At 35.2% G+C, this 25,377-nt stretch overlaps 2 protein-coding genes across 2 annotated transcripts; both read right to left on the bottom strand.

Moving 5' to 3' along the window:
- Window positions 1-16,277: 16,277 nt before the first annotated feature.
- Window positions 16,278-21,222, bottom strand: LOC123523997 (uncharacterized). The gene is made up of 2 exons (XM_045301849.2): window positions 20,036-21,222; window positions 16,278-17,802 (listed from the first exon to the last, which is right to left on the bottom strand). The coding sequence occupies exon 1, from the start codon at window positions 21,025-21,027 to the stop codon at window positions 20,230-20,232; it is 798 nt and encodes a 265-aa protein (XP_045157784.1). The 5' UTR covers window positions 21,028-21,222; the 3' UTR covers window positions 16,278-17,802; window positions 20,036-20,229.
- LOC128549601 (uncharacterized) lies at window positions 18,213-19,529 on the bottom strand. Its single transcript, XM_053526653.1, has one exon. The coding sequence runs from the start codon at window positions 19,527-19,529 to the stop codon at window positions 18,213-18,215; it is 1,317 nt and encodes a 438-aa protein (XP_053382628.1).
- Window positions 21,223-25,377: the final 4,155 nt, after the last annotated feature.

Here is a 25,377-nt window from a genome sequence, read left to right as displayed (position 1 = left end):
TGTTGCAAGGCGTTGTCATACCCGGCAAGGCGTCTATTTTAATGAAGCACAAATACATGATAGTTTTGTTGTTGCTGTTGTTGGGGGATTTTTTTTGTTATTGTTTTTTTTTTTGTGGAGGGGGATGGGGGTGGTTGTTATGGGGGGTTTTTTTAATATATAGTTTCACTAAACAACTTATTTTTGTTCATGAATTCTTAAATCACTGTTACTGAAAAGGAAATATATTAGCTGTTAAACAACGATGATTTTTTACTTTTTAGCTTTTGTGGTCCATGTCAGAATGTCTGCAGCGGAGTGGAACATTGCAACAACTTTGAAAGGGGATCATGTAAGGAACATCCAGGCCAAGTTTCATTTAACATGTCACTGGTGGTCCATGTGTACCTCGTATTTGGCTTATGCAAAATTAGCCACATACATTCGCAAATTAAAAGCAAAGCCTGTTGTGGAATGGGTACATGTTACTATATGTCAGTTCAGTACAAAGAACGGAAAATTGTACATGAAAACAGTTTGCAATGATAATGACTTTTCTCAAATCTTTTGGGTGCTAAACTTCTACTAAGCTTGTGATAAATGCTAAGTTAGGAACAGTTTTATCGTATGAAAGGCAATAAAGTCATGTCACTTGTCTGTCAAGTCAGGCAATTTCCTTATGGGAATCTTCATCTAGTTTTTCATGAACTGACAAAACCAGTTCCCTGTAATTATTGATTTAACTTTTAGTAGCTACAGCGTCTATTTCTTTAAGTTTTTGCGTTATATGTCTCATGTTGGTGAAATGCCTTATTGCAACATGCAAAGCGCCAATATCTCTTTACTTAAAATTGCACACTTAATATGTTTTGTCTGTCTTAAGTCTGTACCTATCTAGTTGAAAGTCAAAATTCAATACGGTTGCGTCATCTCACTCAATCATTCAGCACTCCGCATGCCAGTATACGAATATGTAAAACAGATACTGTGCACATGCATACACATACACAAATGCATAAATAATAAAAAATAGAAATCAAACAAACATTCACAAACAAACAAAATGACTTACAAGAAAGGTAACGGTCAGGGTTAGTTACAAAACAAACACAGGTGCGCTTAACCCGGTAAATGAAGAGTGTTCGCAAAGAAATGCGACCAAACTTTGTATTTGTTCATCTTTTACGCAAGATAACGAATTGGAACACAAGTTTTAGTTCTATTTAGTATAGATTTAATCAAAATCAAGTAGATATATCTAACAAATATTATTTCTAAGTAAGATTGATTAGGATACTGCTATATCCACCAACAATTAAATGTAGTTTTGTCTGCCAGCATTTTGAGCGCAGACGCTTTGTTTGGGTAGAATAAAACGATATGCAATCCCGAATAGGAGTTTTTGTAGAAAACAAACTTTGATAAAAAAAAAAAACTGCTTGTTTTCTTCTATTTATAGAAATTCTGTGAAGACTGAAGTTTGTAAGTACTGAAAGACTGACATTATCTATCTTCCGTTACTGTCTAACCCTTTACAGGTCCGTAGACACTAATGAAATTCAAATTTATGCAGAAAATAATGTAATAAACACCCACAAAAGGTCAGCATGTTCAAAAGAAGACATGTTTTGATACTTAATTAAATAAATAAATAAGCCTACTACAATTTTTGAACGAAATACTGTTGTTAAGAGACCTCTGCATTAAAATTTGGTTGAAAAATGTCCCAATTTTTAGTTGATGTTCCGAGTCTTTCCTAGCAAAATGAGCATTGCTTGCAATGTACAGACATCTTTAAGTACCACGTGACGGTCGTCAAAATCACCCCTTATTTGGATTTCGTGACGCGTTTGGCATCATGGAGCCCATTCATTGTCCATTTTAAATAGAGTTCCGCTTAACTTGGCGCTAAGGGCGTGAACGTATTGCACTTTTCATAACATCTGAAGAGACTCAGTTAAATCAGTCTGCTGCTATATTTCTTGAATGCGTTAAATGCTACCATAGCTTAATCAGACAATACACTATGCATGTACATTTTTGTTCAATACCGCAATGACTGCTCATTGAACTTTAATACTAGCAAAAAGAACACATTTAATCCCAGAAGGATAATATCATAAAAGCAGATATGAAATCTATCCTTGGAAATACAATGTCACAAATTCTAACTTTTTGTGCTGCTCTGAGACATGCATTATCTCACAGTGTATCTGACTGCCAAGAGACATATTAAATGTGTGCAGACAGATTGCAATGCGGTTGAAATCGAAACGCTTTCATTCACTACACAGAACAAAGTGCAGCATACCGTATACGATTGACTGAATTAAAAAAAAATAACATATGGAAACAGATGCATCATTATGCTTTTGACTAAATAAACAAAATTAATGCCGAGGTTAAGAAGAAAAGACATGATGTGAATGTGAATAACCCTAATGTTGCAATGTCAAGATGATAACCCTAGTGTTGCAATGTCAAGATGGTAACCCTAGTGTTGCAATGTCAAGATGATAACCCTAGTGTTGCAATGTCAAGATGGAAATCAGCAACAAAATGGAGCAAACATTTTACTGACATTACATGTTTTGTTAATGAATTCCATGATGTAATCGATAAATATATTGGTTTTTGTATCAAAGTAATAACAACGGGTTTCTGTTTTCAAGCTTTGCATATCACAAAAGTCACAAAATGTATTTTGTCTTGCAAAAAAGTGTCAGGTCCAATTTCATTAACTTTCATTTAACTGCTAAGTCTTTAGACTCTTAAAGCTATTATCTTTATCATTTCGCACTATATAAAAAAACCCAGACTCGGAGGTTGTTTTGAGTTAAGCATTATATGAGAATTTAAGTGTACCGTTCATGATCATAATTGTGAAACAAAGTGGAAACTACAACTTCTAACTTTATTATAATGTTAATTCATGGTCTTATAAAATCAAATCTTTGTTAGACAGTTTATGTTTTGTTGAGGTCTTGTTTAATTTTGATTCTAACTGTAACTAGTATGGTGTATGTAAGCAACGGCTACGTGATCAGTACATACCCCACAAAGCTTGGAAATCGGCCATATTACTGGTACTGATAGCAAATATCGTACCTTCGAAATATGGTCTAGTCGATTTATTGAACCTAAATACCATGTTCCATTTTGTTTGAATAAGAATTTACATATTAGACAGAAATATTGTGTAAATGCAGCTTGGCCGTTTGCTAATAAACTCATAAATATTATGTCCTCTATTATCAAGTAAAGGTTGATAAAATGCCAATTTTAAACTACAAACTCTTCCGAATGTTTTAAATTTATTTCCTATCTTAGTTTTTAAATGCTCTATATTCATATATTATAACATTTTTGTATTTTGTTTATGTATCAGTGAGTCTTCTCCGCAAATAATTATACAAAGTATGCTTTGATATTATTGATAAAATGTATTGCAAATGGTCAAAGGCATTTGTTATGCCACTTTGCCAATAAATGAATTGAAAATCAAAGTTGATTCATTATTAACAACAACATAAATTGCCTAAATTGTTTGTAAGACAATGAACCTGGTTTGATTAATTGTACTAATTAGAAAATATCGTGCATAAGACAGTTTGCGAAACAGCTCTTTCGTGAAATATAAGGATGAATGTGTCAGCCCGCCATTCGCACAACAGACTGAGTATACATTTGAACCGTGCCATGAGAAAACCAACATAGTGGGTTTGCGACCAGCATGGATCCAGACCAGCCTGCGCATCCGCGCAGTCTGGTCAGGATCCATGCTGTTCGCTAACAGTTTCTCCAATTCCAATAGGCTTTAAAAGCGAACAGCATGGATCCTGACCAGACTGTGCGGATGCGCAGGCTGGTCTGGATCCATGCTGGTCGCAAACCCACTATGTTGGTTTTCTCATGACGCGGCTCATTTATAACAATATGTGTAACAAATGAATGATTTGTTCTTGCCCTGTTGAGAAAAAAAACATATTTTCTGCCTTTTGATAATTATGAGCATTATTAGACTATAGGTACTGTTTTAGTTGATACAATATGAAAGAATATGCATTCAGAATTTCAGACTACTGAGAAATAAAAACCTAGGTCTCACAAAACAGAACAGAATCATCAAAACTCTGAAATCGTCTACTATTATTGCTTCTTCTTTTTTATTCTGTTTGGATTACATGGGTTCAAACTAGAATTCATATCCATTTTTTCTCATTTATTTCCTCACACGAGTACAAAACATTAAAAATTCGATTTTAATGTTCTGTTTATCCTGCAGAAAAATAAACAAAGATTTTATCATACCAAAGGAACAGCACATCGCAAATATCCCATTCTCCTCGATACATGCTTAAAATAGGACATACTCATTTAAACATCACACGCAATAGGCATATCATTTTCACCTGAAACTTCCTCTTTTTACGAATGTGTCTTTATGTATACATGAATTTGTATTCTGTCATGGTTTAATCATATGTAAATTTTGGGAATTGTATAAACATAACATTAGTTTTTCTCTTTTCTCTGTAACAGCACAATTTGAGTTTGACCAACTGAATAACTTTTTTTTTCAGAAAATTTACCGTGAAAAGGGACACGTATGCTTCGACATATTTGGAAATATGGGGTATTGAAAATTATTAGCAGTAACATACTGGGGCGCGGTTCTATTAACTTTCAAATATAAAACTTGGTTTGTCCTATGTCTATGCCTGTTTAAAGAACTGAATAAACAAATTCCAATTTACCTTATCGCCTAGACATGTACAAATTTATAAAGTCTGTGTTAGTTGCCTTCTACAATAACTTTAATTTATAAGCTCAAGTGAACAAAATATTTAGCTCGACGTGCAGTATATTCTCTACAATACTGTTATTTTTCGTTACAATATTTCACAGATACATGTACTTTGGTAAAACAATCTAGGATGTATGACAAAGAGCATAGAGATTTACTATTCACATACGAATATGTCAAAAGTGGTGAATGAGCTCGGATTTAAACATTTATTTAACTGTTTCACTAATATTAGCCATAAAACAAGGTTACAATGCAATAGATATAGTACTGGAGTAAAAAATCTCTGGATATGTGAACAACAATCATCTTTGTGTTTGTTCGTACACTCATTGACTCTTTCTTCCAACACTTAATATCTCATGACATAGCTACTCTTTTGATTTTGTTAGGGATTATCGCCATATACTTCAATAATCCAGCAATCAGTCTGTAGTTTCCTGTTTACTTTTACCTTTTTACATGCAATTTTCGATGTTGCAGTGTTACTTCTTTAAAACAAAACGTCCACAATTTTAACGTAAACGTGACATCCTGTGATAACCTGATATGAATAACATCATCAATACCTTTGTGACGTCATCTGTTATACGAACGATACAATTAGATTGTCAAAACCCATATAATGACAAAAGCAAATTTAGAAAGGTGTATGTAACATCTTTGCTGCATTCAGTTGCCATGGAACTACTAAGTATATCACTGGAGAACGCTGGCAAATTCTAATATTTATTTGTTTTATATACATACAGTCTGGAATATTTTATATACATTGAATTAAAAACAAAAAATCTCATATAGCATGTCAGAATGTTACCACCTTCCTTCTTGCATGTGTTTTCAGAAATCAGCAAGTTAATTAAAAAGACTCATAAACGACCATCTTACAACGAAAACAAAAGTACTTTTACAAACGAAAATTAGATTCACTGCTTGATGATAATGTACGTTCAATCATTCTTGTTGTGGTATTCCCAAAGGATTCAAATTTAGTCCAAACTCTTGGCATGCGAGAGCTCATTCTGGTATGACTTCAAGCCTTGTATCATATCTAGACTAAAATTGAGCTAAATTATTTCCTTAAATTTTAAAGCAGAAGAAGTTAAACTTCGTTTGCAATGTTTAACAGAAAAAAAAACACAATTGATATATTGTATAACAATGCATGAGTACATGCCTGCTTGGAGAATGAGGTTTACGAGCATATTTGTTTTACATATCGCGCCTCTTGTAACAAAAAATGAAATGTAAGGGTAAATTTCCCGAAAGCATAGAGAACCTCAAACACAACCATAGAGTCATGCATCGCAAAGTAGGCCCACAACAAAACGAAGCTGTAAAATATTGTACTCCAACAACAAGACCAGTATAAATGCAAAATACAAAAAAATGGGGTGGGGGTGGGGGGGGGGGAGTAAGGGATAGATAAAAGGGTCGGATGTCGGAACGTGCGTAAAGGATTCAATTCAATTTAATTCGTTTATTTACTGATTGACATGAGTCCACAAGCATGGGCAGCATCAGCAATATATATTTACATACACAATTGTACACAGTTGTACATATATACCATATACATACATACGTATACATGGAGATAGAGAACAATTTAATTGAGTAATAAATTGGAGAGAAAATACCTTTCAGTATGTGTGAAAAGAAGAAGAAGAAGAAAATAAGAGAAAAAGAATTCTACTGGTAATGTGATATTGAAGAGATTCGCATATAATGTACATTACTTGGATTAACGAGATATGTCATGCGAGTTAAAGAAATAATTGTGATTTCTTGTAAAATGATAAAACATTTTATAGGCAGAATAGAATATAGAATATTCAAGACTTAAACTTCGTAAAACAAATACTCATTCAATATTTATCTTCAAAGATATCAATTAATCATACAGTTGTCAAATAATTGTACAAATTAATATTTTGTAGGTCAATAGAATATACAGGTTGTACCAATTCCGGTATTATAATAAAATATATAGAAAATTATTTTTGTCGTCTGGCTATAGTATCTGCATGAGAAGTAACGCGAAAACACAAATGTATTTTGTAAATGACTAATGATGATGCATTATGTTAAATGTTCATATCTTTACAATATACTTAGATTTTTCATTAGTTTTAAATTGCTTGATGTGATTAAGTTAATAAATTCTGAACATACTGTATATCTAGCTATTATTTATAGTTAGGATGTATGCAACTAATTGGTTTAAATCTCAAATTGTCCAGTGACCGTTCCAATATGGTGCCAACCGTCTAGTTTTCTTTTCTTTTTTTATCCTTTCTGCCTACTTGCTTTACATTTTTATATGCTTTTATATAGAAGTTTATCATTTTCACAAACCATACGTACGCTAATTTAGGGTTTCGCCTAGCACAGAGCCATGTGCTTGTAAGAAGGACATTTGATTGCGGTCTCAGTGATAAGTACTGGAGAAGTGATACATGTATATGCAGTTGATTCTAAACACGGGGTAAATTTATAAATAATGTATGATTCCAAGAAGAATAGAAATCAAGGGACATTATAACGTTTAAAATCATTCATTGGTACGTCAATACTTTCCTGCATTCTGTTTACAGCTGTAAACACAGTCTACCGGTTAATATCAGTACAGATCCGTAATTGGATTGCATGTATACATAACTAAACAAGAGCTGTCTCCGTAGGATGACACATGCCCCCGATGGCACTTTGAATGAATAGTTATGGCCGATGTTAGAGTTTAGGACCTTTGACCTACGGAGCTGGGTCTTGCGCGCGACACATTATCTTACTGTGCCACACATTCATGCATAGTTATTTTAAAATCCATGCATGAATGACAAAGATATGGACCGGACATGCCCATCAATGCACTATCATGAAAAATGATCTTTAACGTCTAAGTGTGACCTTCACCTTTGAGCTACGGACCTGGGTCTTGCGTGCGACACGTCGTCTTACTGTGGTACACATTCATGCCAAGTTATTTGAAAATCCATCCATCGATGACAAAGATATGGACCGGACATGCCCATCAATGCACTATCCTTTAACGTCTAAGTGTGACCTTGACCTTTGAGCTACGGACCTGGGTCTTGCGCACTGCACGTCGTCTTATTGTGGTACACATTCATGCCAAGTTATTTGAAAATCCATCCATCGATGACAAAGATATGGACCGGACATGCCCATCAATGCACTATCCTTTAACGTCTAAGTGTGACCTTGACCTTTGAGCTACGGACCTGGGTCTTGCGCACTGCACGTCGTCTTACTGTGGTACACATTCATGCCAAGTTATTTGAAAATCCATCCATCGATGACAAAGATATGGACCGGACACGCCCATCAATGCACTATCCTTTAACGTCTAAGTGTGACCTTGACCTTTGAGCTACGGACCTGGGTCTTGCGCACTGCACGTCGTCTTACTGTGGTACACATTCATGCCAAGTTATTTGAAAATCCATCCATCGATGACAAAGATATGGACCGGACACGAAAATTGCGGACAGACCGACAGACTGACAGACCGACAGACGGTTCAAAAACTATATGCCTCCCTTCGGGGGCATAAAAATAATGTAGTTTTGAATAAGATACACTACTGCCTGGTGCCTGCTTTAGCCACCTGTGGCATGATTTATCCTGATTAAGTATTACAGATTAACAAATTTTGTAAGGCCATATTGCCTGCCACAAACAAACTGTTACACTGTACAAATTGTAGAGCAATGTATTTTCTGGAGCTATGTAACAGTTGCTATATACAATTGTAAGCACTCACAGCAGCACTTTTATGTGGCATTTAGTAATCACTACAAAGCTTATGATTAGTTGAAATAATGAAAGCTCGTTTCATTACTATATCAATCAGCTTTCACAGAAGCGCAAATAACTCCTGATAAGGTGTGTAAGTCAACGGACTACCTTTTTCTCGCTCACAATTTACCCTCACCACAATGTTGACCAATTCATGAATTCTCAATAAACAGGAATAAAATGTTACCGACTTTGACATTAACAGTTCAAGCACTGCACCTTTTATTTAATGGCGCATTTGAAAAAAAATGCTGTAGGTGACTTCAATTCCGTAAAATAAAAAGTTTTAACCATTTTTAATGAAATACGAGACTGTAAGTAAAACCGATTATAGCATTTTTATTATGTATACTTTTATACATTTATATCATTTTCAAATTAACGTTGGAGCGAATTTTCAAAAACAAGCTAATCACTGACGTCTGCCTTATATGTTCATATCACTAGTCTCGATATTAGGGCAGCTCATGTTTTTTAGCGAGAATAACTGAACAAACATCGTTGTCAACAGATAAAAGCCTGACTGGCATCCAATCCACTATTCAACAGTACGCCGCCAGTAAGCATAACCAGTTGCAATGTATACTAGTATTACCTTGTTCTCCGCAAGTAGATGACAGTTTCCCAGCACAAATCAAAGGACATATTGACTTCAGCCGCCATGTTGAACTTTTTTTCATCTTAATCAGCGGATTGAACTGGCTGCCTTCCTGCTGTACTTACTTAGCTAACATTGTTGTAAATTCTACCTTCAGACCAAAAAAACACCAAGACTTGTCTAACCTAATCCATTATATCAAAACTCAGTTACTTATTCTAATTTTTTAACTCTCAAACAAATCACAATATGTAGTCTAAACTAACTCTTCATACCAAAACACTTTGTCTGGTCCCAACCTAAACCCCCATACCAAAACAAAAAGCCAGTCCGTAATTAAACCCTCATACTAAAACACGATGATGGTCCTAAACCATCAAACAGAAATACTACGTCTGGTTCTAAACTAAACTATCAAGGCAAAACACGATGCCTAGTCCTAAACTAAATCCTCAACACGATTCTTGATCCTAAACTTAATCATCATACTAAAAGTTGATGTCTGGTCCTTAACTCTCATACCGAAACATGGCATCTGGTCTTAAACTCGACTTCTTTACCAAACACAGGATGATATAAGAAAATATATCAACTGTAACATGCAAGGAAACACATTTCTCAAGATCTGCCAAGAAAACGATGGAGTCCTGCAAATTGATATTTACTAGTAACTGAATTTAGGTAGGCAAACTCTTACTACAGCAATTCTAGTAATGAGTTTATTATAAACTAGGCAGAGATTTGCAAGGTCCGGAAAATCTTTAATCTCGATAGCAATATTTGCACTCCACGAGGTGAATGACAATTTATATCTAGTACAATCAGGATATGTCTTGTCTTTCTCCCAGGCAACTAGATAATTTGACACCAAGCAATCATGGAACGACACAACTTTTGACATAGATGCTTTCCAGAGACACACTGTTGCGTCATAGACACTAATTAATTCTGGTAAAATCATCGAAAATACAAATTACAAATGGTGAGCCAGAAAAGCGTGAACTTTCTTATACCTCAGATACATGTTGATAAACTCTGATGAAAGTCATACACAAAAACAATTAATTTGTATTCTACGTGCTACAAAAAAAATTGTGAGGTCTCACTCGGCTCAATGTACATTAAGCCAGACCGGGACAGCACTGGTTCTACTCAATTCAATGTGCATCATGATAAACTGGGTCAGCGCTTTAGCCATTCAGTTCAAAGCATTGGTGCCATCCAATTCAATGTACATCAAGATAAACCGGGACAACATTGATACAACTCAATGCAACGCACATCAAGGCAGACTAAGACAACACTGGTACCGCTCAATTCAATGTAAACCAAGACAGACCGGTACAGCACTGGTGCCACTCAATTCAATGTACATCAAGACAGACCGGTACAGCATTGGTGCCGCTCAATTCAATGTATACCAAGGCAGACCGGTATAGCACTGGTACCACACAATTCAATGTACATCAAGACAGACCGGTACAGCATTGGTGCCGCTCAATTCAATGTATACCAAGGCAGACCGGTACAGCACTGGTACCACTCAATTCAATGTACATCAAGACAGACCGGTACAGCACTGGTGCCACTCAATTCAATGTATACCAAGGCAGACCGGTACAGGACTGGTGCCGCTCAATTCAATGTACATCAAGACAGACCGGTACAGCACTGGTGCCACTCAATTCAATGTACATCAAGACAGACCGGTACAGCACTGGTGCCACTCAATTCAATGTATACCAAGGCCGAACAGTTCGGCACTGGTGCCTCTCAATTAATGTACATCAAGGTAATAGTATTTCACCGTTACATGAATATGCACAGACCGTAGCACTGGCAATATCAATGTACATCAAGACAGACCGGTACAGCACATGTACCACTCAATTCAATGTACATCAAGACAGACTGGTACAACACTGGTGCCACTCAATTCAATGTATACCAGGGCAGACCGGTACAGGACTGGTGCCACTCAATTCAATGTACATCAAGACAGACCGGCACAGCACTGGTGCCTCTCAGTTCAATGTATACCAAGGCCGAACAGTTCGGCACTGGTCCTCTCAATTAATGTACATCAAGAGACTGGTACAACACTGTGCCACTCAATTCAATGTATACCAGGCAGACCGTACAGACTGGTACCGCGCAATTCAATGTACATCAAGACAGACGTACAGCACTGTGCCACTCAATCAATGTACATCAAGACAGACCGGCACAGCACTGGTGCCTCTCAGTTCAATGTATACCAAGGCCGAACAGTTCGGCACTGGTGCCTCTCAATTTAATGTACATCAAGGTAAATAGTATTTTCTACCTGTTCTACATGAAAATATGGTTAGTTAGTTTGTCTTCATATAAAATCGTGGACAATTTTAAGACTCATTTATAGTTGGTTAATGACTAGGTCACTTGGTTAAATCATAGAAAAGCCTTCTTACCACTATGCAGGCAATATTCTCTATACGAGCCGTATGAAATTTATTCACAATATTTGTCTCCATTATGGCATGTCAAACGTTGCTTAATTATATATGTATGTTATTATTATTGTATGTTTGTTATTGTTATTCAATGTCTTGTCATTCATATTCTAAAAGTCGCTATTGTTATTCTATATTTCGTTATTCTTATTGTATCTTTGATATTGTTATTCAATGTCGTGTCATTCATATTCTAAGTCTTACCATTGTTATTGTATATGTCGTTTATTCTTATTGTATTTTCGTATTCTAATGGTAAACGTCATTATTGTTATTCTCTATTCGTTATTCTTATTGTATCTTGATATTTTATTCAATGTCGTATTTCATATCTAGTCTTACCATTGTATTTTATTCTATTTATGTGATCGTATTTCTATATGTATCGAATGTCGATAAAGTTACATTGTTGTTCAATATCTAGATTCTATTTACAACGTGTCATCTTATTCATGTTATTGACTGATTATAACATACCATAAGAATAACGACATATACAGTAACAATAGCAAATTTTAAAATATGAATCACACGACATAAATATAACAATAACAAACATACAATAATAATAACATACATATATAATTTAGCAACGTTTGACATTCATACTCCATGAAATTTATATAAATTTAAATATCGCGCTATCTTGGATTAAAAACTGCATCACTATGTCAAATCATAGAAAAGCTTTGATAGCGATCTATATGGCCTACTTTTGACCAGTCTCACATTTTGTAAAGACAAAGAATCAGATAAAGTCGCAATACGATCTGGGCAGAACTGTGATCTCCGGGGTGTTCAGAGTGAAAATGTTTACTTCGGACGACGAGAATGGACACTTAGCGACCACACTTGCTTACCTTGAGCACCATGTCTCAAATGCACAACTTCTAATGTTGTGAGAACATTTCAGTACAGTGTGATTGTAGTATGTCAAATAATTTTGGTAAAGTGGTGGCATAATAATACCCCGGTCACAAGAACGCTACGAGCTCCGTACGAGTAGGTTTTCAGTCGAATTTTGGCAAACTCGTACGGCGTCCATACGGACATCGTTGACTCGTACGAGCGTCGTACGGATTTTTTTAACTTGACGGAAACTCTGTGAAAGTGCTCTATTTTCGAAGTCGGGAGCAGCTCGCAAGAACCCGTAAGGGAACCGCACGGGCCCCGGAAGAGCTCATTCGGTATCGCACGATGCGGAAAACAGCTCTGTGCTTCCGGGAAATCTACTCTTACCTTTTCGGGAACTCGCACGGCCAACGTAAGTTAAAATCAGGAATATATTTTAAGTCCCACGAGCGCCGTACGAGCCAACGGGTTTAATAATAATCATACGATTTTAATTTTCTTCTCATTCTTTTGTTTTTATATAACAATTGTCTCAACGATAAATTGCTAAACAACAGGGTAAGTTCATGATGAAGTTCCAACGAAACATTTTACTAAAGAAATATTAAACAGTATTATATAAAAATAACTTTTTTTTATTTTGAATTTGAAAATGTGCAATTACAAGCGCCACTTGCTTTGAAAGTAGAATATTCGACAATATCTAAACATTCAAACTTATTCTAAATCCTAGGAGAACGTTATCTTATATTCTCTTGTAAAACGGCAGTGATCGAACAAAAAGAGCGAATTAAACACTAAATACAACCGATCATGCAGACTTAATATGGCCTAACTAACTCTTTGTCATGGTTATAGAACATTCTCATGTCTTACACTTAATAGCTAAGTCTTCCTTAGGTCTTGCCAGAAAGTTTAGTTCCATAAAAACTAAGATTACATCAATTTCATTCAAGAAATGTTACGACTTAATAGAATCGTTACTACATTTTTTTTTTAAAGTTTTTGGCTTTTTACCTAAAGGTATTTACTCCCACTGACGATACAATTCGAATTAAATTATGCAAAACCAAAAACATATTTTAACACTGACAGCATATATGAGCAGTGCTATGAGAAAACCAACATAGTGGGTTTGCGACCAGCATGGAGCCTGACCAGACTGCGCATCAGGCTCCATGCTGTTCGCTTTTAAAGCCTATTGGAATTGGAGAAACTGTTAGCGAACAGCATGAATCCTGACCAGACTGCGCGGATGCGCAGGCTGGTCTGGATCCATGCTGGTCGCAAACCCATTATGTTGGTTTTCTCATGGCGCAGCTCATATAAAGACGCTCTATTTTCAATCCAATGGTGCTACACAGAAGATGAACGATTTACAAATTAGAACATGCCTTACTTGCATTTCTTAAATGATATTCTTAAATGTTATTCTTCTACATATATATAGTATTGCGTTTCATATGAATTTACATATACTGACTAAAATCTATTTAACAAGTCAAAATATGTATATTTGTATTAAATTAATTTATATGGAAGCAAAAATACAGCAATAATCACAGGAATGGGGAATACTAGTTCCATATATTATTGCCTCTCTAGTTTTATATCCATCGTAAATGTTCTCATTTTCTGACTTTCAGAGGTTAATTAAATTAAACAGACTTTGAATCAATATTCTGTAGCTATATATTGTTTCCTTATGTCAAGATATCATATTTAAGCATAGACTGTTATTTGTATTTGTAAATACGGTATTTAAGTTCCGAAATGCAATAAAAAAAGTGTGTAAGTTTTTATTTTAGTGCTAGTATAGTGTCCATTGAGAGATTCTGTATTAATAGAATTTCCAATTAAGCCTGTGATGACATTGCACATTTCAACATCTTTGCAGAAAATACTTTATCAAACCAAGTTCGTAGTATTTTGATGCTTTTAAAGGATTAACTAGGTGGTTGTTTATTTAAGATATTAGTACGGGGCTATATTTTATCAATTTGCAAACAATCTTTGATATTTTCTGTTCTAAAAAAAGACTTTTCAGTAGTCCATTATTGAGAAAATGCTTCAGGATACCACTGATATTTTTGGTGTCCTTGCATCTGTATCAAACACACCGAAGAATGAATTAAATGTTACATTAGTTTGATATCATATCAATGTCCTCACGCATGCCAGCTGTTACATGATTTGTGCTTGTAACAGATTATTAAACAAAGTATTCACCCTAAAAATTACCTTACATGTAAGTGTTTTATTACTATATAATGAATTGCTTGAGGTAATGCAATAGTTGCCAGCTGAAAAAAAACACGGCCACGTTTCAGAATACGACACCAGTTAAAGACACATTTGTATACATTCTTAACACAAAAACAATTTCACCGCTCGGTTTTATGGAATACACTAAAAACATAAATTGTATCTGTGAAAGCAATTAACTCAGTCTTTTTTTTTCTCTTGGGGGGAGGGGGAGTAAGTGGGCTTTGTGGCCAAATTGTAAAAGTCTTCAGTTAAGGAAGACAAAAAGTTGGGTTAAGGAAGGTCAATCATTCTATCCAGGTGCACGCCCGAGTCCGCTTTAATGCCAATAGGGACACCACCTGGACTCTTCATCCATCACCAAAAGCTGGAATGTTGTAATATGAACTATAATTGTGCCTGTGAAAAGTTAAACGCAAAAAAGTAAGATGTACAATTTTTGTATTTCTAATCCTGCACAACCAAAACAAAAAAGGACTGAGTTCTTGACAACGCTAGGTTACGTTAGCAATCAATTTGTCTTAATTGTAAAAAATAACAACTTGAACAAAATATGTCTAGATGATGTTATTATAAGTGAAAAAAAGCAAGATGATAAATAGCTTGGAAGTGCAACTGGTAATGCAATGAGACGTAAAGATACTTCAATACGGTATCGAGTTACACAAAATAACAGAGAAAAAGGTTTATTTTTAAGTTTTATTTTAACGAAAATGCGACAGGCGCGCAACTTAACACGCTGAACAAAGTCCACAAAAAAGGTCTGTTTGAGATACATGCGACGCAAATTTTAATTTTTATGCAATTTTTGATATAGCGAAGGGCCATACCTCTGGCACAACTGAGCGAAATTTCAAACAAAGGCCCGGGTGCAAGACTTTACATGCTGAATAACACTCCAAAAACGTTTAATGGCCAAATACATTTTGAGATACTCGCGATGTAAACTGTTAGGTCCTCTATGCGTATTTTAACCATGCAAGTCAGGGGCTGCACTAGCCTTTCTGAGTTAAATCCCAATCAAAACACCAGATGCACACCTTCCCATGCTAAGCAAAATTCTTATAATGTATGATTACTCTAGTTTGCTCAACACAAACTTTGACGAAAGCGTTGATGGACTGACAGAGGAACGGACAGATGTACGGTTTGGCAAAGATAACTCGAACCAAAAACAACAAGAAAAGATTAAAAGACAGCCATTTTATTTAGATACAAGTGTGGACACTGGGATAAAAATAAACGGATAGTGTTTCTGGAACTGATTTATATGTCATAGAAACCTTCAATACAGTTGCAATATAGCGAAGTATTATTCCTTAAACCTACACAGATCTTTGTACCAAAAGAACAAAAACACAATATGCTTCATATATTGTATAATATGTAATGAGCACTTGGGCACGATTAGCTTACATTGTTTCTTCTTCCAATAATATCCATTACATTTACATATAAGAAAATACTGACATGAATCATATAACAACTTCAAATACCATTCAATTCATAAGTATCAATTCAATGATTGAACATGAATAACATTCACTTCTCATGTATATATATATATAAATATATAAATATTTTTAAATAAAGTAACAAATAATTTCCCGTGATTTAGATTTAAAAAATAATCTGTTTGTAAGCATAGGTGCCCAAAGCTGAATGACCATACAAATCACAACAATCGGCACGATAACTTGCCTTAGCAGCGTTACTAAGGCTACCAACAAAACAACCATCAAAACAAGATTTTGATTGGCCTGATACAACAAAAGATCTATACCTATTCAAGGAAAATATTTCCCGCCTAATTCGCTTCGCTTAACCGACGGAAGATATATTTCCTTAAACCTACACAGATCTTTGTACCAAAAGAACAAAAACACAATATGCTTCATATATTGTATAATATGTAATGAGCACTTGGGCACGATGAATCAAAGAACGGGAAACTATAAGTTACAAAATAATACCATGTGCTTGAAAACTAATTCAAAATTTATAAACCCAAATTCTGAGAAACAGAAAGTCTTTCAGTTAAACAGTCTTTAATATAACCATCTTTGGCGTTTTCACTACGCCACCTTCCATGTCTCTTAAAAAGTCTGTCCTTAATGCCGTTATTCGCGGCTGCAGTTGCGCCCCCGGAGAGCAGGCTATGAAGTCCGAATTTAGAAATATCCGAAACATGATATTTAAACGCTTCAATAAACAGTTCTCTCAAAGTTGTATACGAAATGGGTTTATTCATATCCCTTAACTTATATGCATTTTGACATTCCACAAAATATATAAATGTCAGAATCAGAGTCAATATTCGCCCATGTTAAATATCGCTGTAAATTTACTACAGGACACAACATAGTACCTGGGCAAGAAATTGTTACCCAATTTCCATCTCTATAAACGTCAGTTTTGCTTGATTCAATAAATATATTGATATATGTGGAATGGAATACTATATTGGAACGTCTAATCTTAAGTAATTCTGCACTTCTCAAAAATCCTGCGTATGCAAACAAACATGCGCAAATAATTCTCTGATTCTTGATATTGTTTTCCTGATAAAAACTATTGATCATTCTAAGCAACATAAAAGGAGTCACTGGTTCTTTCTTCACAATTTTCTTAGAAAGCTTTCGTTTAGCAGCTTCTAATATGTTTTTTACTAACGATGAATCAGAAGGCGATGTCAAACCATATAAATTATGCATCCATTTAACACTATAATATGATTTTGATACAGCACTGAATGAATTTGAAGACTGAACGATAGAACACAAATATATACCAAAAATAAATGGCTTGGCCGGAAAGATGTCCTTTTCTCCCAAAGAATTACTCAAGGCCCATTTCCTCCACCGAATAAAACCTCGATTGTAACATTTGGTGGTACTGTCGGCACGAGCATCCTTCAGTAGTTCTGGGATCCAGGTCACCTTATCGACCAAAACATCTGGTAAATCTTCTATTTCGTCCGAGAAACACTGAAAAAACATATTTAAATAAAGAATACGTTCCATAATATACAATTATAATAAAATAATTTGCAATATTCTTTTTCTTCACATATTATCATGGCTTGTCAGCCTCCATAAACGGAATATGCAGCCGACAAAAGGCTGTGAAGGTATAAATGCCAATGAATAACAGACACTATGTTTTTGTGTCTTAATAATATTAAACTATATTAAAAGTTTATCATAACATGCAAATAGAAGATCTATACTTGCGCAATAATCCAAATTAATACACATTTCTGTGAAAACATATTTTAACATCAATACACATATTATCAAGGCTTGTCAGCCTAAACAGAAAACTAGCAATTATAAAGGCAGCCACGCCATATATAGATGCATATTTAGCATCTTAACAGTACAGATATATACAAGCACTAAAATATTAGTCGTAGTGCTAACATTTTAAACTTCAATTTTTCATTTCCGAAAATGCCTGCGCCATTAATGCATGCAGTGTAATTTTCTTTATTTGTAGGCAACTCGATCCAGTCTACAACATTGGATATAAATCTGCCACCCACGCATAATAACGGCCAAAAATTTGCCGAAGACCATGACGGTACAATCAATACACCGCTGATTTTGTCTGACTGCATTTTTCTTAATACCCTAGCAACTGTAATGATGGTTGGCACGAACAACCCAAATTTACCACTCCAAAATTCCGAAAATGCATCCACGCCTGAACACCTTTCATTCCAAAACTGGGAATAAAATACAGGTAATTTACTATTATGAGCTGAAGCGAACCAGTCTACCTCTAAATTACCCCACTTGCTTTCGATCAAGCGTACAATATGAAAAGATATGCCCCAGTCATCTTTGTCAACAATCTTTGACAGATAATCGGCTCTTTCATTTTCCTCCCTCGGAATCCATTCAACATCTAAAACAATACTATTCTTTAAACAATATGTAAATATACTGAATGCAATTGTTTGCAACTCAACGTTCATCGAACCCTTTTTAACAACGCTGCTAACAGCCTGGTTATCAGAAAACCACTTAACCTTGTGTCCTCGTAAAACATGTACAATGGACTGCATAACTCTGAAAACTGCTGTAAGTTCTCTCCAAGTAGAGGATCGAACCTGTTCATCATTTGTCCACTGACCTTGAGCGACACCATTTACAGTTTTTACCTCATAATCGGCAAATCCCGTTCCGGAGGCATCACTAAATACTATTTTAGTGAAAAAATCTTCAACATTAATCTTACTTATGTTCAATACTTGTAAATTTTCTTTCCAAAATTTGAGTTGAGTCATACTACCACAATTTAATTGTATATAAGATGCCCACGATTGTACGGCGGCTATATCTATACTCAAATACCTAGTCATTATTTGAGAAATGTGACCTATAACAACCGACATGGAAATAATTTGTCCAACAAAACTAGCCAATTTTCTCACATGAAACCGTCTGTGTTTCTTTAGCGAATATTCTATCTCTGAAAGAGTATTTAATGCTTTCTGTATTCTTCTATCTGGTATATAAATACTATTTATGGTGCTATCAAGAGTATTACCAAGAAACTCTATGATTTGCACAGGGACCCATAAAGACTTTTCTGCTTTTGGAACAAACCCGGATTCAAGAAGATCATTTTTTATCGAGACAGCAACATCTGAACAACTCAAAAAATCTCCCTCACAACCAAAACCGTCATCTAAAAACATAACTATCATCTTTCCTTCACCCCTCCATTTAGCAATTAATGGTCTTGTTATTTTGGTGAATATGTACGAAGCTGTGCTAATTCCAAAAGGGAGCACCAAGAATTTGTAAAAAATAGTGTTTCCCATGTCATCAGTCCATGAAAACCCCAAATAATCAGTATGAAGGGGAAAAATAGATATGAAATGATACGCAGAATGAATGTCAAACTTGAACATATAGCAATTGGGTCGAACATAATTGAGTACGATTCTAATGTCCTCATATTTTACCGACTGTTTCCATAAATGCTTATTGACATGTCTTAAATCAAGTATCAAACGCTTCTTCCCAGAAGACTGTACTGAAACGGTTAACGGGTTAACAACAGCAGGGATTTTCTCACACTTTTCAATTGAACCCCTCATTAATAAATCATTTATTGCTTCTTGTACAAAACTACGTTCTTGTAAAGCCGACCTGTTATTTTTTAAAATGCAAGCAGGTGGCATAGAATAAAATGGAATTTTATACCCACTTTTGATTGTATCCAGTATAAAATCATTAGCACCAATCTTATGCCAAAAATCATAACACTGTTTTAACCGATCTTTAACAATTATTGCTTTTTGACCCTGTTCATACTCAAAATATTCATGCGTAAAACTGTCACCGTGTAAATCATAACAATTACATCTAAAAATAGAATACTCATCTGTCAAAACTGATGATTCATTTTCTGTTCTGGGTGACATCGATGGCTGATTGACTCTGCTTGTTGAAGGAACCTGACATGTAGGGACAATCTTTTCTGTAGTGCGTGAAGTCTCCGCAGGCGAAGCAACTTCCAAACGTCTTCCTTGTGTAGGGACGAAAATTAGACGTCCCGAGAGAACCGTTGACTCCCGTAAAGGTACCTGACGTTGATGGCTGCATACCCCATTGAGGAAATGGAACGCTCCCAATACTCCCAACATTAGAAGTAGGCCCGGGAAATAATGTGCGTTTCCCAGGTGCGTCGTTCGGCGATTTTTTCGACTGAAATCGCTTGCGTTTGCGGAGAGCACGGTTTTCCGCCTTGGAAATCTTAGATTCATCGTCACTGTCGCTGGCTACAGGATTCGCCTGGTATTGTCGAACCGTTTCCCAGCCCCCTTCTGACGTATCGGCAATTCGGATAAGTTTTTTACGTTTGTGCAATTTACCAGCGGTTTCCTCTAACACCTCCAGAGCGTAGTCAGATTTGTTGTTTGTGATAGCCCACTTGGCTTGCATGACTGAATCTTCAATGTCCGTGTTAAAGTTATATTGAATCTTGTTGCCCTCCTTTCTCCACGATAACTCTTTGTCTTTAATCTTTTTCACTTCTGATGACACAGATAATGAAGTCCCTTTAACGTCGTCTCTCAAAGACGAAAGCTCTTCTTTCTGACTTTTCAATTGTTCCAAAACTAAATTTAATGTCTGATTAATGTCCGTTTTATTTGCACTAGGACGTCTTGGCGAATTACGTGGTGAAATTTCATCCATGACTAGCGAAAAATAATCTGTTTGTAAGCATAGGTGCCCAAAGCTGAATGACCATACAAATCACAACAATCGGCACGATAACTTGCCTTAGCAGCGTTACTAAGGCTACCAACAAAACAACCATCAAAACAAGATTTTGATTGGCCTGATACAACAAAAGATCTATACCTATTCAAGGAAAATATTTCCCGCCTAATTCGCTTCGCTTAACCGTAAGATGGCATGATTAGATATGTTGTATCTGTAACCTAGTCTGCATAATTATTGTTGATATTATTTGGCTTGAAGCAATTAAAACTGAAATATTTCCCCGGGATACAACATAATAAATGAGCCGTGCCATGAGAAAACCAACATAGTGTGTTTGCGACCAGCATGGATCCAGACCAGCCTGCGCATCATGTTCATAATTTATTTAATTTTAGAAGTGGTCTTGCGAAAGTCAATTTCTCTGAAAAAATACATCAGCTGTTAATAAGCATGTAATACAAGCAGGTTCCTGATAGTTTAATCAACTACAATGCTACTAAAATTGTATGGGGGAGGTATTGCACTCATTTAGGAATCGCTATGTACTCTGCTTAAACTCGTTCCATGTTAGTATATTTTTGTCTTTTCGTTTTCGTGATTTTGATACACAAAAAAGGCCCTAATGCATAACACGTCTACAGAATACCTTAATTTTTCGCTCAAAACTATTCTCTGGACATGTTGTCTGTATTTGTACCACTAGGATTTTAGCATTGTGTCTTGGGAGAACATTATGGTTGGCGGTATTTGATTAGATGTATCTGTGTAATATTAAAAATAAAACACATTTCAAGCCTTACAAAATTTAAAAGTTTATCATCTGATTTGAAGCTCGTATTTCTTCAAAAAAATATTTTTGCTGCATTGAAAACATCTGGTTAAACTTGTTATTGTGCTGCTTATTTCTAACATAAAAGTATAAAAATGATGACAAAAGTCCCAAATCTGTTATAAAATGAGCCTTAATAAAACATACATGCATTTATTGTTGCTGACTGCTGTCATTTCGGCTGGGGGCGAGGACACGGGAATACGAAAGGACGAAAAATCGTTAATTTGTCGTGTCTTTCTGTCCTCGTGTGTCGAGGCCAGGACAAGATGACACGAACCATTTAAAGCGAAATAACGAAATTCCATAGCCGAACACCTGAAATATGTTGTTTCCGTGGGTATTAAACGTCGTGTCATATCATTGTGCCTTCGTCTGGAGTGTATATCTAGCATTTTAATTAAAAATATTTCCGTTTATAAAATGTTTTCAAGATTTTATTCAATCAATATAATTTTATTTTGCCTTTCTTTGATCTGTGTTGAAACACACTGAAAAATCTTTGTCATAATCTAAACAGTTTTCGTTCTTTATCGATACGCACAATGAGGCCACTATCCTAAATTATAGGCAGTTCACTACCAAATCAAATGTAAGCCTCCGCTGGTCTAGTAACAGGTAGTCTAAATATAAATAGTGCTAATCTTTCTCCCTTTCCTCGTGCCCTTTCTCAACAGCATCATGTTTCCTTTTACTCTACCGCGTTTCTTTATGTCTAGGTAGCATTCTATTGCAAATCGGCATGTTCCTATCGCATGCTAGGTAAAAAATGGCAGCGTAAGAATTTAATGTCTCGAAAGGAGAAATTGAAGAAGCGAAAAGGAGTAAATTCAGCGGGTTGTATTTAACGAACTGTAGTTTTCTTATATAAAAGTTAACACCCCATTTTCTTTTTGTTTTCCTAAAGGAGCGATATATTTCATTATGGGAATATAAGTCTCTGAAAATCTGATATGCTAGAAAATTTGGGAAAATCATGACAAAATAAGTGGATTTTATATGAAATAAAGAACAGCTAGATTTAGTGGTGTTCAGCCAATAAGGGGCACGACTTCGTTTTTTTTTTTGTCTTGCAACTTGTTAAGTCGTGCCTTCATTTCTTAAGATTGTTGGATAAAGCGAATCAGTTATATAAAATGAAATGAGATTTCATTAACTGTTCCTGCTCTTGAAAAATGTCTGTAAATGACAAGCCCCCGTTATTAATATACAGAAAATAATAAAGCGGTCATCAACCTTCGATTAATTTTTGAGGATTAGATTACGAAATTCTTGATAAATCCTTAACTATCCTTATCTATAAACATTAAGTATTGTGAGTATCGGGACCAGAAGGTGGAAACCCTAACAATATACAACAGTGATGAAATTTCATATGGTTATTTCAATTTTCTTTATTATGTCTTTGTAGTCTTTCAAATTGCTGGCTGCTATTTAAATAAAAGAAAAAAAGCCCTTTTATTCAAAAAGTATTTGTTTCAAAAGCAAATATCTTATTACGTAAAGATTTTTTGAAAAGGATACCCGCAAAAACAAAAATACATAAACCATTACGGTAACTTATACCTTTACATTACATAGCTTTACTTTACATAGCTTAGTTGAAAAAGGGAAATGCGGTCTGTCAAAATTCAGTCAGATTGTCCAAGTAACACCACAGTTATGGCCCTTAGTAGTTTCTAGTGTTAACTATATCGGGTACTATAATAATGGCAATTTCTGCTTCATAACTTGTGACATATTTGGCCAAGAACTATGAAACTTGTATTAAATTTAGTCACCATAGTGTGGAAGTGCACACTCAGTTTTTTCAGGATCGCTGTAGTAACTTCAGGGTTATTGCCCTTTAATTGTTTAAAAATCCACATATTTGTACATAACAAACTAACCAATTGGTAGAATTTCATTTTTTCCAATATTTCGAAGTACATTATAAACGAAGTTAATTCTATTAATCTGTTAATAAAATAACTTACCTTGTATGAAGTATAGGACGTCACTACTTTGTATGCGACTGTACTTTTTTATCTTATTTCCAACCTGAAATTTTGACACAGAAATATTACTAGGTCCTTTATTTCATTATTAGGTACTGAAAGTGCATGAGAGATATTTGCGTTATTGCAAACAGCAAATTATATACTTTTGTTGTAAAATATTCAATGCATTTTAAAAGTCACGCTGTACAATACTGGTTTCTATTCTACAGTTACGTGAAAGAAAGAGAAGCAGTAACTTGATATACGTATTAAGTAAACGTTTTTATTTACATTGCATGAACAACAGGATAAAACAAAATAATGCTTGAAACAGCAAACTATATTTGTTGGTCGTAAAATACTGCTAATAAACGATTTTATTTTCAAGATTTCAACAAAGTGACTATGTTTCGACCAATATTAGGTATTTTGTGTGACTCTCGGTTAGCCCTACAGGGTCATATTAGATCACCTGGCAGCGTTCATTTTTAAAATACTATTATTTTAACCACTGAATTTTATTGTGGATCTTTATATCATATTTATTTACAACAAGTGTGTAACTGTCTGAAATATTAGATACATGTAATAGTAGTGATAAGTCTGTTTTCCATTTTACTTACAATTGAATTATCAAGTATAAAAAAAAAGAGAAAGTCATGAAAGAACATGCGTAGGCAGGCAGAAAATAACGTACGAGGAAAAAATAATAGAATGCTATATCTTGAGAGATAGGGTAGTAAATTAGATTCTTCGCTTGAGGTCCTATACAGCAAATGTCGGTTTTGCATGCAATGTTCCGGTCGTATCAGAATATTTCAAAGCGTTTGAAAAGGTGCTGCATTTAATACAGCACTGGCATTTTCTTCTAATGATGTATGAAACAGCTGTTGGACTGCATGGCTCTATGACTGTGTTTGGGGTGCTCTACACTTACATTCTTTCTTTTGCTATATTGTAAGTGTGTAAGTGCTATATTGTAAACAAGTCGTCTCTGATATGTTACTTTATACCAGTTTGTTCTAGCTTGATTATGGTAAAAGATTCAAGCTTATTTGACTCATTCTTGTGTCGGCGTCTTGGAAATAACATTACTGGTGTCCTAAGAGGTGTGCTCGTGACCACAGCGGGTTTCGAATCCACGACCTGCGGGATGACTGATCGGCACCTTAACCATCGACCACCGCTACCATTAAATGATTCGTGTTTTGCTTGCGGAGAAAAAGATCAGTGCATGAATAGGGAAAGAACAACTGCTTAAAACGGAAGACAATTTTGTGTTTTCAATAATTCTCTCTAGTGTAATCTTTTCGTGCGAAGCGGATTGATACCTATTTGAATGTACTTGAGGTTTGTAAGTGTGAGACGTTCTATTTAAAATTTATAATAAAACTTTTACTATTATATTTAATGACTGTAATTATGTTTCATGTGGGTGAGTTGGGTTTTACGTCAAATCGACACAAAATGGTCATATATCGCCGAGACTTAGGTTCAGGTTTAATGATATGG

This window comes from Mercenaria mercenaria, chromosome 2 (genome assembly GCF_021730395.1).
Source record: "Mercenaria mercenaria strain notata chromosome 2, MADL_Memer_1, whole genome shotgun sequence".
NCBI classification, from domain to species: domain Eukaryota; kingdom Metazoa; phylum Mollusca; class Bivalvia; order Venerida; family Veneridae; genus Mercenaria; species Mercenaria mercenaria.
Note: the sequence above shows the minus strand (reverse complement) of the source record. Positions and strands in the feature narration are given on the sequence as shown.

Bases quoted from the DNA above. Each gene is read 5' to 3' on its own strand.
- LOC128549601 (XM_053526653.1), bottom strand. From the start codon at position 19,529: ATGATAGTTATGTTTTTAGATGACGGTTTTGGTTGTGAGGGAGATTTT.
- LOC123523997 (XM_045301849.2), bottom strand. From the start codon at position 21,027: ATGGATGAAATTTCACCACGTAATTCGCCAAGACGTCCTAGTGCAAAT.